The sequence below is a fragment of the Natator depressus genome, chromosome 17, assembly GCF_965152275.1.
Source record: "Natator depressus isolate rNatDep1 chromosome 17, rNatDep2.hap1, whole genome shotgun sequence".
NCBI lineage: Eukaryota > Metazoa > Chordata > Testudines > Cheloniidae > Natator > Natator depressus.
In genome coordinates this window covers 18,782,088-18,799,768 of record NC_134250.1, presented here as the reverse complement: position 1 = coordinate 18,799,768, position 17,681 = coordinate 18,782,088, and the positions used below count along the sequence as shown (strand labels likewise).

Sequence of the window (17,681 nt, the reverse complement as noted above, 5' to 3'; positions counted from 1 at the left end):
GAGGCTGAGGGAACTGGGATTGTTTAGTCTGCGGAAGAGAAGAATGAGGGGGGATTTGATAGCTGCTTTCGACTACCTAAAAGCGGGTTCCAAAGAGGATGGATCTAGGCTGTTCTCAGTGGTAGCTGATGACAGAACGAGGAGTAATGGTCTCAAGTTGCAGTGGGGAAGGTTTAGGTTGGATATTAGGAAAAACTTTTTCACTAGGAGGGTGGTGAAACACTGGAATGCGTTACCTAGGGAAGTGGTGGAATCTCCTTCCTTAGTTATTTTTAAGGTCAGGCTTGACAAAGCCCTGGCTGGGATGATTTAGTTGGGGATTGGCCCTGCTTTGAGCAGGGGGTTGGACTAGATGTCCTCCTGAGGTCCCTTCCAGCCCTGATATTCTATGATCACTGTGCACATCTGGGCCAAGACTGTCAAAGCATCCGGTGACACTGTGTGCCTCTATTTCTTGGTGCTTAGCTTGGGACCCCTTTCCAGCAGGTGGTGTGGTGTTCCTTCCCCTCTGTTTCTACTTCTGGAGGTGAAGGTTGGGCCAGAGTGGGCATTGCCCATCGGTGCTGGCCTACAGAAGATTGCTTCTGCCTATAGCTTATCCTGGAAACAGCTAGCACACGGTTTTTACATTATAAACATCGGAGTCTTGAAAGAGTTTGTCCAAGAAAGATACAAGGGACCGTCTTTTTGTTTGGTGTTTGTACAGCACCTAGCACAATAGGGTGCTGGTCCATGAATGGGGTGCCTCGGTGCTACTGCACTACTTTATTATTTGTATCTGAGAAAAACCTAAAAAGAGAACAAGTTTGGTGGACAATGTTATATCCTTTATTTCTCAGCAACTAACAGTTGGGAGGACTGCAGAATGCCACATGAGTTATGATTGTGGCTACTTAGCTGTTGTCCTGAGAACTGTGCTAGCTTTAAAATTGTGCCCATTTGTAACTATAAATAAAAGGGGGAAAAAAGGGCCTAGGCCCCCTCCAAAATGCCAGGTGCTGTTTCCTTGGTAAAAGTCACAAATTCTTCATGAATACTGACCCATCTGCCATTGCTACGAATCCCCCCCTTGTAAACCACAACAAGTTCCAAAATCATGTATCTGGTTCCTCTGGGACTTGAGTAACTCCTATTTACCCTGGGCAGCCTGTTTATCTGGTGTGTTTCATAGTTTACTAAACATACCCTGATCCTAGAATAAACTGGAAGGGTGAGTACATCTCTCCTGGCATTGGCTGTACCTATATTTATGTTTCTGAAGTGCCTTTCCTGGTATGCCGTCAATACCGGAGTCACTGTGACATCCTGTATTAAAAGCAGTGTGCTGGTTTCATTCAGCTGTATTTGAATCCTATTGATCTCACTCGCCCATTTATAGTGCATGGGAAAACATTTCTATGTCTCAGAGGGGTAGCCGTGTTAGCCTGTAGCAGTAAAAACAACAACGAGTCCTTGTGGCACCTTAGAGACTAACAAATGTATTTGGTCATAAGCTTTTGCGGGCTATAACCCACTTCATCAGATGCATGGAATGGAAAATACAGTAAGCAGGTATAAATATGTAGTACATGAAAAGATGGGAGTTGCCTTACCAAGTGCGGGGTCAGTGCTAACGAGGCCAGTTCAATCAGGGTGGATGTGGGCCATTCCCAACAGTTGCCAAGAAGGTGTGAGTATCAACAGAGGGGAAATTATTTTTTGTAGTGACCCAGCCACTCCCAGTCTTTATTCAGGCCTAATTTGATGGTGTCAAGTTCGCAAATTAATTCCAGTTCTGCAGTTTCTTGTTGGAGTCTGGTTTTGAAGGTTTTTTTGTTGAAGAATGGTGACTTTTAAGTCTGTTATTGAGTGTCCAGGGAGATTGAAGTGTTCTCCTACTGGTTTTTGAATGTTACAATTCTTGACATCTGATTTGTGTCCATTTATTCTTTTACGTAGAGACTGCCCAGTTTGGCCAATGTACATGGCAGAGGGGCATTGCTGGCACATGATGGCATATATCACATTGGTAGATGTGCAGGTGAACGAGCCTCTGATAGTGTGGCTGATGTGATTAGGCCCTATGATGGTGTCCCCTGAATAGATATGTGGACACAGTTGCCAACGGGCTTTGTTGCAAGGATAGGTTTCTGGGTTAGTGGTTCTGTTGTGTGGTGTGTGGTTGCTGGTGAGTATTTGCTTCAGGTTTGGGGGCAGTCTGTAAGCAAGGACTGGCCTGTCTCCCAAGATCTGTGAGAGTGATGGGTCGTCCTTCAGAATAGGTTGTAGATCCTTGATGATGCGCTGGAGAGGTTTTAGTTGGGGGCTGAAGGTGACGGCTAGTGGCGTTCTGTTACTTTCTTTGTTGGGCCTGTCCTGTAGTAGGTGACTTCTGGGTACCCTTCTGGCCCTGTCAATCTGTTTCTTCACTTCACCAGGTGGGTATTGTAGTTTTAAGAACTATCAGGCATTCTATGTCTGCCTGCTAGTGGCTATGGAAACCCATTTAGATTGAGAACCAACCAGTGAGAGGTGCCTTGTAGGCTGGCTTTTAGAGAGAGCTTGGTGGTTTGTTTTGTTTAATAGCACTGCCCTGATTGTCCCTACCTATTGTGATATGGTTTGTTTTATCTCACAGCTACTAAATGTGAACATTGCCATAACTTTCTACACTGTTCCTCTTTGCACTCACTCTGCAACTCCCTCTTGAGTCTGCAGCCACTGGTTCCTCACTGAATCTCTCTCTGGAATAATGGCATCATGCTAGATCTGCTTACACTTCTCTAGCCAATGCTTCATCTACAAACTTGTCTCCCTCCCCACACTGCTGTAATGACTGTGGTTCATGGAGCACTTTGCATTGCATCTATGAGAATGACCGTTGCTCTGTATTTCTTTTAATAGGGTTCTCTCTTTAGTCAGAGAGTAGAGCCAGGTTTGAATGTAAATGGGATTTTAATAATGAAACTTAGGGCTCGTGACAGATGTGTGCTGGACAGAACCGGTGGTAGAAGGTCCATGCGTCCCCAGAAAACATACAGCAAGGAATGCTCTGACATCTCTATCCTGTCTGGATCTGGAAGGACCACCTCTAAGGGTGAGAAGAGCACTTAGTCCTGGCCATGAACACCTGCCCATTTAGGAATTGGACTGAAAGCACTGGCTTATTTCACCCAGAGACTGGCCATCTCCTGGGCAGTGATTTTTAGCCACTTCTGCTTGAGGCCAAACCTAAACTAGTGACCGAGATCTGAACACCCCTTGTATCCTAGGAGGCATCCAGGCCCCCTGGTAGAATTTTGTGACCGGAGGAAAGAGACATAGGTTAAATGGGTATAAAAGTGTGGGTTTTCCTTTGTTTTCCTGAATGTATGTCAATACTGATTACAATTGTTTGCTATAATCAAATTTAAAAGACTGAGAGAGAGCAAATTGCTGCAGAAACTCTTTTCTTTCAAGGCACTTAATGACCAAATGCTCTTCCAAATTAAATTAGCAAAAATTAACCCTTGGGACTGTGCGCACACACACACGCTGTCTCTCAAGCAGCCATTGTTGAGCCTGTGAGCCAAAAATAACTGTTCTGAGGGATAATAGTCAGTGGCCTGAAAAGAACATTGGGAGCCAGGAAGTTCTGAGTTCCAGTAGTTGGTAGCTCACTTTTGACGATGAGAGAAAGAAATATCACTTCTCTAGTAGGGCAAGTAGCTCAAATTAGGAGCTTTCCCAATGTTAAGGTCATTAAATGGTCTGGTGTAGGAGCTTAAGGAGATATCTGTGGTTCTTTCAGTGGTTTCCTATTTAATATGTGAAGTAAACAGTTCACTGAAAGTCAGTCAAGCTGTGTCCTTTCATTCTGTCAAAATCTGCTTGGCACAAATCAGCACAGTTTTGGAGTTTGCTTTCTGGATGTAGCATAGTTGATGGATCAGTGCATGTGATGACGACACACAACGTTCCAGAAGATGCTGTAGAGAATTGTCCTCCATGGGAAGAGGATTAGACTAGATGAGCTGGAGAAAAAAACCTGAAACCTCATTTATGGGTAGCATGGGATAAAAACCCAATGTGATTAACCTTCAGTTCTCCACTTCATGGTAACTGGGAAATGAACTGCTTGCCCAATCTGAAAACAAACAATGGGAAAAGCCCAATTTGTTGTCATTTGTACCATTCAGTGAGCAACTGAAGTTTAAATTACTGGTTTGGTAACGGGACGTGATTTCAGAGAGAGGAAGAGACATTGAGAGGGAAATGAATTGTAAGGGTATGAGTGTCTGTGGCGAGAAGTGATGAAGGTAGGCAGTTTTTATGGGCTACCGTAAGAACTCTTGAAGAAGAGCCCCAGAGAAATAGGCATGTATATTTCATGAGGGTGATTTACTGTGTGACCTTGGGGTTGTCATTTATGCCTCAGTTGCCATATCTGTAAAATGGGACAAATAGTTCACAAAGGGGATGGTGAGCCTTTGCCAATTACTTGTTAAGTGCTCCAAGCTCCTCCGGTAGGTGGGGCTAACAACTGGAAACTCACAACCTGCAGTTAAAGTATGACGTGTGCATATAAGTGCAACCACTTTGCGTATATGATTGGGGAAATGGTCTGTCACTAGTTTCTGGTGCAGGATGGAAGCTGACCTTCAAGCCAGCCTGCTTCTGGCTCTTGTCTGTGGTTGGTTAAGGCTAATGAACCGTCGGTGGCAAAAGCTAAGCAGAGTGGATGTGAAATCTGGAGACGCAGAGTGTTCAGTGCCCAGAGGCGTCTGATCCAGTTGTCTGTCTCCATCAGGGAGGATGGAAAGGGGTGGGTGGGTGCGGCCTGGCAAGGCTGATTGTCCTTGAGGCTGGGAAGCAGATGAGATCGGGGCTCTGGCCACCACTTCTGTGTTATGGCTGACTGAGTTAGACTCAGCCCAGTACTAAAGTTCCTGAAGACTGTGCTGCCAAGTGATGCATTTGTCCCCTCGCACATCTGCATATGAGTAATGTCATTGCAGAGTCGTGCCTCTTTCACGTAAGAGGAGGGGATAAGCCCTGTGCAATCTGAATAGCCCTTGACTCACTTCAGTTTTACTGTGAGAACAAAGTCTGGTCACTTGATTGTTCCCAGAAAATCTGACTTAGGGCAAGAACAGTGACAGCAGAGCAGTTAATGGACCAATCTAGATGGGATAGGAAGGGTATGGAGACTTATACATCCCACATCCTCAGCTTGCTCACCAGCTATGCTGTACCAGGGATAACCAGGCGCACTCTGTTTTTACCTGGGCAGTGTTGCCCAGTGGATGGAGCACTGAACTGGGACTCAGGAGATCTGGGTTTTATTCCTGGCTCTTCCCTGGGCCTGCTGGGTGATCTTGGTCTAGTCCCTTTGCCTTTGTGGCTTGGCTTCCCTGTTGGTTAAATGGGAATAATGATCCTGACCGCCTTTGTAAAATGCTTTGAGATCTATGGAACAAAGGGATTACTACCTGGTATCGAGTCCAAACTCTGCAATTTCCCCTCCAACGTTGCATACTTTTGTCCTGAGGGCTGGTGCGTGTGCAGTGTAAGAACGGGAAACAACCAGAATAGGTTGCTTGAGCTGGGATTTCCTTTTGGCTGTCCTTTGCTGGGGAGAGGGCAGCATGCAACCTCCCTAGTCCTTCACGTCTTTACATGCCTGTGTGCAGCATAGAGGGAAAGACTGTCCTGTGCCTGGGTCCAGTCTCAGCCAGCAGAACCTTGGCTGAGCCTGAACTGACGTTTGGTTTGCTCACAGCCCGGGTTTGTCTTTGGGGCAGGGAGTGTCTCTCTGCTCAGTTGTGTAAGGCACTGGCACCGTGGGGTCCTGGCCCATGTTAGAGGCTGTTAGGTGCTACAATAATACAAATAATTAATATTAATCATTTGTCATGGGTCTAGTCGTTCCTTGCTATCATGGCCATGCCACTTTGCTGCTGCAGTAACAAGATTGGAGATGCTAATATGAACGATAGGTCCATAGGCTGGCTGGGGGAATCATTTCAACTTTCCTGAGCTGTCTTAGAGACTGAACTGAGGCCCGGGGTGGGGGTGGGGGGGGGCGTGAGAGACATGAAGGGGGCATCTCTGGAGGCAGAACCAAGCTTTCCCTGCCTGGCTGCTCTCGCCATGTGACATATAATTCGGTGAGACAACTTTTTCCCGGCTCTTTGCTACTCTGCAATGGCATCTGTCTTGCTAATCAAGTAAATAAACCCTGGCCTGAATGAATTCTCTTTTCCGTTGGAGAAGGGGCCTCAAGCAGTGACAGCATATAATTCTCTGAACATCATTTGAAGGGTCTCCAGCAGGTCTCCACATGGCACCAGCCACTGAGCAGCTTTGAAACCCAGAAGCATCTGACACTCACTGAAACCTTGCCCGGGTCTCTGGTACAGAGTCCTCCTGAATTCAGGCTAGCCTTGCCCTTGATAATTAATGATTTTTGGCTTGCATGGTTAGAACTTTAGGAGGCCGCAGTTCTTTCTCTCATACAGAAACAGCAAAGTTCTCTAGCTGCAGCAAAGGGGCTGGTGCTGCTTGAAATAGCAAATTATTTTTGTAGATCAAGTCTGTTGCAAGATTCCTTTGCTGCATGCCTGTCAGAAAGGGGAAGCACTACTTCCAGCACCCACCCTGGAGCTCTTCACTCCGTTCCATTGAAAGGCCCATTGAAAGGCCGGGAGCCCTGGAGTGATGTGTGTTTAAGCCACTGGAGTAAGAGTTACAGGAAATTACCAAGTGGATGAAGAGCGGTTTTGGTTCTTTGTAAGCCTCCATTTTAGAGCTAGCTACTGCAATTACCACTGCCCTCCTGTGTGCCTGGAATACAGTGACCAAGAAGCCAGCGAGCCTGTGGATAGGGAGACTTCTGTAGAAACAAACTTCCAAAGAGGCTACGAAGACATGCACGCTCTTCCTTCCTTCAGCCCCTGAGGCTTTTGCCTTGCACTGCCGCTGGAGCAGGTGGGGAAGGGGAGGTCTTTGCAACATAACAGGTAACCCACAATGGGACGTAAGTGGGCTGTTGGTGCACACCTCAGAGGTGCTTTAAGGCTGATGGCGGAGAAGTCACCGATGGATGACAAATGGATGCCTCTCCCTGGCTTATTAGAATGGCATGTTGCTTTCCTTATGGAGGGCTGGAGCTCCCAACAGAAGGCTGTGAGAGAACAGTAGGGAAAGGAGTATAAACATGGTGGGCTGGGTTCTGTTCTGTAACGGCCGTGTGAATGCAGTGTCACTGACTTTACACCAGTGTAGCAGAATCACTTCTGCCGGTGGAACTTCCAAAGAAAAATGACACTTCTTTCAGCAGCAACTGTGCACTGCTGCTGTCTAGAGCTGGTTTACAGCTCCTAAGTCAGTTGCTTAGCTTAAAAGGCCTGGAGGGTGGGGGGGCGGGGGCTGGTAAAAGTAGAGGGGATACGAAGGAAGCAGACATGGGGCTGGCAGGTGTTCACTTTCCTCCAAGTTTCTCTAGCCATGCATTTTCCTCCCCTTTCCTTTGAGCCCCTGTCGGTGTTGGAAGCACTGTCTTGTAGTTCTGAGGTGCAGCCCCTAAAACAAAACCCCACTGAGAAGAAAACAGGGTTGAAAGCTGATGATCACAAGTCAAACTCTAGTCTCATGAAGGAGGCTAAGATTTTGTCACCTGATATTCTTAGTAAAAGTCACAGGCAATAAAGGAAAATTAACGGAAGCCAATGACCTGCCCCTGACTTTTACTAAAAATATCCATGATAAAGATGCAGGGTGGCGGGGAGCTCCAGCCCCCCACCCCTGCACCTCCACCAACTGCGGCTGGGGCTGCAGGGTCCCCCTGCCCTCCATGGCGTGGGGAGCTGCAAAGTTCCCTGTGACTGGCAGCGGCAGCCAGGGATCCCCCCTGCCACCCACAGCGGCTGGGAGTTTGGGGACCTTATTGTCTTAGGCAGCAGGGGTACCTCACAGCTCCCTGCCACTGCGGGAGGCTGCGGGACTCTGTGGCACCCAGGGCGGAAGTCACGGATTCCGTGACTAAATCGTAGCCTTACTCATGATCATCCCATCAAACATTTCCCTTTTCAGCTCCGCCTGTGACGACTCATTCAGCACAAAGAGGCCGTGGGAATGTGTTTGTATGGGGAGGTGACCAAAATAGGCTGCAAGCCACAAGAGGAGGAGAACTGGGAGCAAACAATTCCACCTGAAACTGGCCATTTTATTAGCCCTTGGAATGCAACAGGTAAAAAAGATCACTCTACTCATTTGTAAGAAGCCTGCCCGCCTCTGGACCTGTGCAGAGAGCCAGTGTCTCTCCCTCCTTGTTCCCTTTTAATCCCCACCAGGTAACACTGTCTAAAGTGCCACAACAAGATGTGAGTGTTCCTGCCATCCCCAGAGAGCTGGAGGCTGCCCATGTTCATTTGATACAAATACATGAGGAGATGTGCATGTAAATGGCTGAAGTGTAAAATCGGTGCTTGGTCATGGATGAAAGGAAAATTAGAGGGAAAATCACCATCAAAATTAAGAAAAGCAAATAGAACTGGTTTGAGGGGTTTTTTTTAATTAAAAAAAATAATCCTTGACCCCTCAAACCTGTCTGAAGGTCTTGTTTTAAAATATAAACACAATAGTTTCTCATTCCCCACAGGAAGCACTGTTAGCAATGGCCAGGGAATGAAACCAACACAGAGACTGCTGGTTTGAGTTCAGCCTGACCATCTGCATGACAGGAGGAACCAGAACAGCATTCGGGCTTGAATCTTGTGAGGGGCAGAGCCTACTCATCCCTGAGCACTGAGGGTATTCAGCAATGGTCCTACCCCCTCCGTAGCAGAGTATTTTCTCCTTCCTGTTTATACCTAGCAAAGCATATTTCATCTCAACTGCAGGTGGCCCTGATCCTCACACAGCAGGGACCAAAGCTGCCTTACAGGGCTGGAGATGCTGCTCCTTCCGACTGTGCAAGACCTCAAACAGTTACTTTAGCTGTCGGATTGGATTTCTAAAACTAGCTGCAAATTTTGTCCTCCTGTAGCTGGGAATTGAACTGGGATGCTTCTTGCTTGTAAAAAACAGAACCACAAAGGCAAATCAGTCTTGATGCATGTCTAGGTTTATTTGATCACGTCTTGCATAGCTCAATAATATCCATTTTAAATCATTTATGGAAGATTACATGTGCCAATTTCTAAGCATATTTTGCAATTCTAATATACGCAATATAGCATCTAAATAAAGTAAGTTTGACTTTCCCTATGAAACCTAAAAGAAACTAGCCTAGCAAATATCCCATTCTTACCAAGATTGCTCTTTTAGCAAGGACAGCAAAACACCTATTTATTCCGTATATAAAGACCATTATCTTTTTGGATGTGAAAAGCACCCGTAACTTGCTCTGGTCTTTGAGAGCTCACGTCTACTTTACGTTCCCAATCCTGCAAGTGCCGAGCCCCATATGCTGCCCCTGAAATCAATGAGAGTTGGAAGGTGCTCTGCACCACACGTAATCAGGCCCTGAGAGAGATCGGGCATAATCTCTCGAAAGCTAGAGAGATTGTCCTTTCAGATAAAGTTGCCTTCCTCTTAAAAATGCTGATAAACATTACTTTGAAGCAGCAGCACAGACCTGAGCTGGATACAAATCTATGGAAAATTGGCTGTGTTTTGATCACAATCTCTGAGACGAAATACTTATCACTGAGTTATTCAAAGAGAGGAAATAGTGACAACAAACAAAATGCTGCAGCTTCATAAGAAGCAACAGCCTGTTTAGTTTAGAGAGTCCTATTCATTTTAACAAACACACCAATACTTCGACCCCGTCTATTTTTATTTTATTTTTGTGCTGCTGTAGCTCTCTCAGTGTAGTTGCAAAGGGGGTAAATTCCCAGTAGAGTCACTGCAATGTAAAACAGGATTTACACTAGTAATTTACTGGTGCACATCCCCTTTTCCACCATAACAATGTGGCTAGATGAGGGATTTGTAGCAGTGTAATCACATCCAGGGCAGATTTCTCTCCCCTAGACAAGCCCCGAGTCCTCTTCAACCTCTCTGTATAGACAGGTGCTGATTGGTCCTTGTGTATTATCATCTTCATTGCAATTAGCATTTTACTGTTTTCTACAGGCTGAGCAACTATAAATAGATCTTCATTGCTCATGGCATATGGAAAGTCTTATCACTGACTGCGTATTCTATTTATACAATCACACTTACTAACACATGTGTGTGGTTTGCTATGCAATATTAACCATGAGGCAACAACAGTCTTCTGGCCTAGAATGGGGATTTTAACTGAGCAAGAATGGACCATACTATTAACTATAGAGTAAGGGCCTGATCTGGCATGCTACTGAGTACTTTCAATGATCACTGCAGTCAATAGAAGTGGAGGGTGCTCAGCACCTTGCAGGAATGTGGAATCCTAGTAGGAATTTACAAGCTCCATATAAATCAGCTTACCAAGTATTTTCTTTCCCCCAACTAAATCAATGACTTTTATTAGCAGATCAGTCACATTTCCCCCCAAATAACCCACGGTCAACAATTAACTCATTCAAGCTGAAAAGTAGCCCAGAAGAGTCAGACACTTACCCGCCAGGCTGCAATGCAAGCAAGTTTGCCCATCAGACATCTTGCACTGTGCTAACACATCCTTTGCAGCAAAGCAGAAACATTTCTATTATCCGCGAGTGCCCACTGCACTTCCAATGAGCTCCATGCTTATTAGCCACACTTCCCTCATGCCAATTAAATCCTAAACATCGAGTCCATTTCAAGTGTAAGTCAGTCTCCAGTTCAATAATGCCAGTAAAAAAGCCTGTCAGCTTTTACTCGACAGCACTCTCAGAGGCCTCAAGAAATGCACATTAGATTACATACAGAGCTGAACAAGATTTTAATTCAATAAGAAATACAGTGTTTTCCTGTCTCTGGATGACTGACCTCACAAAGGGTAAGACAATTTATTGTAGGCTCTTGCAAGAAGCCATTTCAAAGTCCAGTAAAATCTGTAGTCTTTGATCACTCAAGAATTTGCTAGAGCATGAACAAATTTTTTAAATACAAAGCCATTGTAAAAGCCACTAATGTCAAGGGGTCAGTTTTCCCTATTTCATGGGAGGTTTAGCCAGGCTAGTGTGTTGGACTTTGAAGAGGTTACGAGGTGGTGCTTACATCAAAGTAGGGTCCCACCCTGTTCACCAGCCCTCAAAAGCTACATGAAGATGTTAGCTTTCAACAGAACAGTTCCCTACCTCCTACAGGTTTGTAAAGCAAATCTAAATGAAATGAGGATGAACTGTCCTCTCTTACTTTGGAGATTCCTAAAGCTTCAGACACCATCACCCAAGGGAATACACAGAATTTCTACGATTCCAGATGGAATCTGCTTCCTTACACTTATGTTTTGCAAAACGACACTCCACCATTGCTGCTTCTAACCTACAAGTGTCAAAGTGGGGAAAGGATCACTGCTTCTCCATCTTACAAAGCACAAAGGTAATCTTAGAAGGTTCAAGTCACAATGGTCACAGCAGGGACAGAAAACATGGGAACAAGTGCGGCCAAATGCTACTGATGGAATTAACAGTCCCTGGGGATGTGAAGAGCCTCGATTCCAGCCTTCACTGCCACATATCGCCATTGTCTCCATTCTCATGGAACTTGTGCAAGTGATCAGCATACCTGAAAAGAACAAGTTAAATAATGAATCAGCACAAGTTCCACGGCAAGACCCAATACACACTGAAATCAGTATGAAGCCAGACTGCCCTTCCAACACCACCTATCATAATCAGGACCATAGTCTCACTCACACCACCAAGAAATCCCTATGAGTTAGTCAGAGCAGCTGAAAACAAATCATGGGACCTGATCTGGATGTCTTTACTCACATCTGGAGCAACTGATTGTTGTTTTGTTTTGCTAGCCATTCTGAAAAAATTGGGGGAAAAAACCCATTTTGGGTTGACCCCAAATGAAATTTTTTTGGCAAACTGGAAAAAAGCTTATTTCAGTTTAAAATGTTTCATTCGACTCAAAACAATGTTGTGTTTAATTTTTTTTTGAATACTTAAAAAATGGAAGGTACATTTTGAAACAAAGTAGTTTAAAAATAGCACATTTTTATTTTGTGGGGATTTTTAACTAGAACCATTTGGTGGATTAGACACAATTTCCCCATGTTTCAGTTAATCTGCATCTACATTTTTCAGTGGAAAAAAAGTTGTGGCTGAAAATCTTCACCCAGCTTTATCCCACCCTCATTTACGTGAGAGGATTACTTGTGCACATGGGCGTTGCAGGATTAGGCCCTCAGCTTCTGAAAATATTAGTCTCCAAATTAATCGATCTCTCGAGTATTTGTCATTCTGCAGCTAATTTCAAAACTGGTGTTCCGCTCCGTAAGCCCGTGTAGATATGGTACAGCGGGCTTCCATGTTTATTGTCTTAAAGGTTTGCAGTTCTAATGAATAAAACAGTCCCTCCAGCAAGCTGAGCCTGGATTGTTTTATTCTTGTGCATCTTCACCAGCAAAAATGTCGTCCTCACCAAATTAAGGCTTAGGTTACATCTCTAAAATCCTATTAGCGATTGCTGATAAAGGTGTCATGATTAGAACTTAATAATTCAATTGGTTCACAAGAAGGAACAAAATTCAGCTCACTCTGTCTGAACTGGTTTTGCCTTTGCAGGGCTATTAAGAATCAACCTTTACTTCCGGTACTAAAGATAGTAGATAAGACTCTTAAAAGTAGTCACAGGGAACTGATGTGCTGAAATAAGGTGCTGTTTTTCAGAACAGAACTGCACTTTAGTGCGACCGTGTGTTTAGAAAGTGATTGCAAGCCCAAATGTTCCTCTGGTTAAATCAAAGTTGCTCCTCTTCTCAAGACAGTAACTGTTTTGAAATCTGGATTGTACTGAATTGTTCTGTTTTCATACATACTTCTTGGCACAGTAAGCAGTGCAGTCCCTTCCCACGCTCTCACTCCAAGCAGTTTTGTAGAGTACCTGGGAAATAAGAAATGCTGTTAACTGTTTCCCATTGCAATGAGAGGCCCCCTGTATTTACTTTCTGCTCAGTACGTTAGTGCAGCTGTGACCAGCATCTCACTTCTCTTACCATAAGCCACCAACCAGACTTTGATGACCAACCCTCTGTGATGCTGTATTGCTTTACATAACCACAGGGTCTGATTCATCCATGTCTGTTAGAGAAATGTTTGCTACAGCCTTAAAGAAATAACTGTCTGCCCCAGTCAATCAAATGCACACAGTAATGGGCTGGGTAGAATAGTAAGTGCATGCTTTGGATGCACGTGTCTCTTGGTTTTTCATAGCCATAAACTATGTATGTTCCAGTGCAGGGGTGGGCAGTGTACGGCCTGAGCGCCGCATCCAGCCCTCGAGCTCCCACCAGGGAGCAGGGTCCAGAGCTTGCCCAGCTCTGCGTGGCTCCTGGAAGCAGCAGCATGTCCCCCCTCAAGCTCCTGTGCGTAGGAGCAGCCAGGGGGCTCTGTACGCTGCCACCAACCCAAGTGCCACCCCCACAGCTTCCATTGGCCAGGAACCATAGCAATGGGAGCTACAGGGGCGGTGCCTGTGGACAGGGCAGTGCACAGAGCTGCCTGGCCACGCTTCCGTGTAGGAGCCAGAGCGGGAACATGCCACTGCTTCTGGGAGCTGCTTGAGGTAAGCATTGCCCGGAGCTTGCCCCAGCCCTGATCCCCCTCCTGCCCTCCGAACCAGCTTGGTCTCATCCTGAAGCACCCTCCTGCACCCCCAACCCCACCCCAGAGCCCTCACCCTCTTCCGCACCCCACCCCCACTTTCATGATCATTCATAGCCTGCCATATAGTTTCCATACCCAGATCTGGCCCTCAGGCCAAAAAGTTTGCCCACCGCTGTTCCAGGGGGTGGATTTCAATGTGGTCAAGAATATGAAATTTTTCAATACATGATTAAAGAGCACATTAAGGAAGAGCTGTGTGGTTGGAACACAGTTGTTAACTACCACCACTACTAAGAGATTTAAATATACTACATGATTACATATGAGGGTTAATTTTTAGAAAATAAAACTGAACCAGAAGCTTCAATTTCTCCTCCCTTGAGTTTTAGGACTTTTGCCTACCAAATTTGGATTAGTTTTGCATGCTGTAATTTGCAACCTGTAATGTGCAGAGGGTCTCTGCAAACAGAGCAACTTAAAGGGGAGGAAAAAGACTACAGGAATGGGAAGGTCTAAAATCCATGAATGGAGATAAACTGGAGAGTTAGCAGAAGAAGAGGCTACAGGGCTGTCCAGGTCCATTGATGCAGTGTGAAATTAACAATAGGGAGACAGCATGGCCCAGCAGGTCGGGAACTGGACTCTGATTCTGGCTCTGCCATGGACTTGTTTTGAGACCACTAGCTAATAACTTATCTTTACCGAGCCTCGTTTCCCCTCATCTATAAAACCAGAATATTGTACCTTGCCCGTCTTTGTAGTGTGTTCTAAAATCCATGAATGAAAAGTGATTTTCACTATAGTACTCACAGAGCCATAGAAGTGTATGCAGTGCCTTTCACTGAACCAATGGGTAAGCTGCTAAAGAGCAGTTCTCAAGCTAAAACAATGATGCCTTTTGTGTCAACAAGAAGGGCTCTATTCCTTTTTGCCCTTCTTTAAACTCGTCGACAGAAGTAATGTGCAAATGGCAGGCCTCTTCAGAGACCTGATTTTCAGCTGCGCTGAGCACCCACAAATCCAGCTGAAGTCAAGAGGAGCTTAGGTTACTCAGTACTTCTGAAAATCAGCTATCCCTCCATCTAAGTGCCATCTCCTGACATGTTTAGCTTGTTGGCATGTAGGTCTAGATACATCCTCGCTTCCATTAATGAAGAGGAGGGCGGTAGTATGGTGGCCTCTGTTGTACATCTCACTGGTCTGTTGACCATCTTTGATATTACACATATAATAAGTGTGGAGTGGAGAAATGATTTAAATAAAACTTTACAATCGACTTCACCGAAAAGCACAATGGGGCTGCAAATGCAGGCAGAAGACCTCCACATCTGCTGCCGAAGCTGATGTGCTAATGCCTTCGTGACTTGTAAGAAGGTATTATCCTGTCACCGGGGAAATACTCTAATTCTACAAATACCATTCAGCAGGCCTCCAAATTAGGGTTAATTGAAATTCACAAAAGGGAGAAGAAAGAAAAGATTTGTGGAAAGGAAGCCAGATGGAGGGAGGTGAAGGCCTCTGTTTCTAGATTAAGAGGAAAGACATTTCTCAGATGGTAGAAGTGGATCAGACAGAATCGTCCAGCCCATTGTTAAGTGTATGCAGTTGGAGCCTGATCCAAAGGCCATTGGTGTCAATGGCTTTGCAGCTCTGGCCTTGTGATGTTTAGACAGAATGAAATTATTCCATCCATGCAATTCTTATGCCTAATAGTTTCCGGTTACATTTTAAACGTTAATGAAGCTTAACTTTGTATTTCTTTGCTCTCCTCCCCACAAGATGACTGTAGGTTGGCTTTATTCTGACAAAATCTGGGTAGAAACATTCGTTTGTCTTTCATCTTGTCTCATTTAATCATTGATAAGTTTTCCCTCCCATGACAGATAAACGCCCCAGAAATTCTGTAAATAAAACTTTAAACCAGGATAGACTGAAAAGCCCAATGCCACTACAAATACAGGCTGGAGACCTGGGCATCTGCTGCTGATATTTCCTATGCAACTCAGAAGCATGATCCTGCCACTGGGGAAATGCTGTAATTCCAGAAATACCATTCAGCAGGCCTCCACATTAGGGGGAATTGAAATTCACAAAAGGGGGGAAAAGACAGCTGTGAACACAGCCCTGAGCACAAGGGAACTGCCAGATTGAGGCCGCCTTTATCTATCTGGTCTGAGTGGGCAGCCATCCAACTCCACTGGATCATATTGGGACTTTCCATCCATACCCTGCAAACTGACCTTCACAGGAGGCTGCCTATGCCGAGCCCCATTAAAGTCAACAGGGCTTCCGGCTTGGATCTGATCACAGGACTGGGGCCATACTGACTGGGAAAGGAAAATCCACAGTTTGCAGCTTCCTGCCTTTGGAAATACAGATCAGCTAGAAGACATTGGGGGGTTGTTGTGGAAAAATCACTGGATCAGGGCACAGCTGCATTAAAAAAGGCAAAATAAGTCCAAGGTCCAAAAGACTGTAGTGAGCACATCAGTATCACTTCTTTGCAGTTATGCAGTGAGGGCCAGAATTCCAAATTGCCACAGCTAAGATACTGCATGTTGGCTGCTCGCGAAGCAGCCGAGAATTGCCTTGGTCCAAAACACAACAGCATACAATGACAACACTGTCGTGTTTGCCAGTACTGGGGAATACCGTGTGAGCGGCTTCATAGGGGCTAAAGCAACACAGCTACTTGACAGGGACACCTTTATGGGATATTTCTAGAGACCGGTAACTTTTCTATAGAAGTTTTAAACCAACCTATGGAAGTCTATAGCCAGGATATAATTCTCTATTAAACCCGATAGGATTATCTAAATTTTAAATTGTCTACAGAAAGGAGATCATGGTCTATTCACCTCTATAGGACTTTTACAATTCTACAGGATTTTAAACCCAGGTTGTTTTTAACACTATTAAGTTCCATAGGACTTTTCCCACAATGGAATTGGAGATTATTCCCTCTGGAAGAGGAGACATTGCAGTGACCTAATTAAGACTTTTAACATTATGAAAGAGAGAGATGTGTGGGAGTGTATTTACACTGGTAAATGTTTAGAAACTAAAAGTATAGACGCTAGGGGAATGTAGGACTCACTAGCAGAACTGTGTCCTGCAGAGTGTAAGGCAAAGATGGTACTGTAGTAAATTGCCAAGAAAGGCAAAGCAGAGACTAACTGAGCTCAAGAACCATCTCCATTTGTTTCTGAAGAGATTAAAGGGCGTGATGAGAAAGCAGGAAGATGGGATCACAGTGAGCCAAACGTAGACCGGCATGTTGGGTCTCAGGGACATTTCTAAAATTTCTTACGCTCTGAACTTCATGTTGAATGACTAGATTAATAAAAGCCTTTAAAGCCCTGGTGAGTGGATGGATTGCCCTAATGCTGTCGAGTTGTAGGAACTCCCAAGGACTCCTGCATTTAAATCGGGCTCAATCCTATGCAACTATCTGAAAGCAGAGTGGTAAGAGACTAGCATGTCAACAAAATGCGTATGTTGCCTACACTGCGCTAAAAACCCTGCAGCACTGAGTCTCAGAGCCCGAGTCACTGGATTCAGGCTTGCAGGGCTCAAGCTGCAGGGCTCAGAATTGAAGTGTAAACATTTGGGCCTGGGCTGGGGCCCAGGCTTCTGCCCGAGCCTGAACATCTGCAGTGCAATGTTTAGCCTGAACCCGCTGATCCAGGCCAGCCCCAGGTCTTTTATTGCAGTGTAGAGGTACTCACAGATGAAGTGAGCTGTAGCTCACGAAAGCTTATGCTCTAATAAATTGGTTAGTCTCTAAGGTGCCACAAGTACTCCTTTTCTTTTCACAGACAATGTAGCCTCACAGCTAGATCAGGGAAAGGTATCAAGAGACACCTGAGTTCTAGTCCCAGGTCTGCCACTTACACACCGTGACCCTGGGTGAGTCACTTCCCACCTCGGTGCCTCTGTCTCCCCATCTCCTTGGGTGCATTGTGCTCC

General features: G+C 45.2%; 1 protein-coding gene and 1 long non-coding RNA gene across 2 annotated transcripts in view; one reads left to right on the top strand and one right to left on the bottom strand.

Annotated features, from left to right (window-relative positions):
- The window catches only part of LOC142000629 (uncharacterized), a 91,561-nt gene that overhangs the window by 47,498 nt on the left and 26,382 nt on the right, over positions 1-17,681 (top strand). The gene's annotated exons all lie outside the window — the stretch shown is intronic.
- CUX1 (cut like homeobox 1) overlaps positions 9,077-17,681 on the bottom strand; it is a 399,694-nt gene continuing 391,089 nt past the window's right edge. Inside the window, exons 22-23 of the mRNA XM_074975052.1 lie at positions 12,926-12,990; positions 9,077-11,661 (exon numbers count right to left, since the gene is read on the bottom strand). Coding sequence (XP_074831153.1) covers positions 11,601-11,661; positions 12,926-12,990 — 126 coding nt within the window. The 3' untranslated portion in view covers positions 9,077-11,600. The remainder of the gene's footprint in view (positions 11,662-12,925; positions 12,991-17,681) is intronic.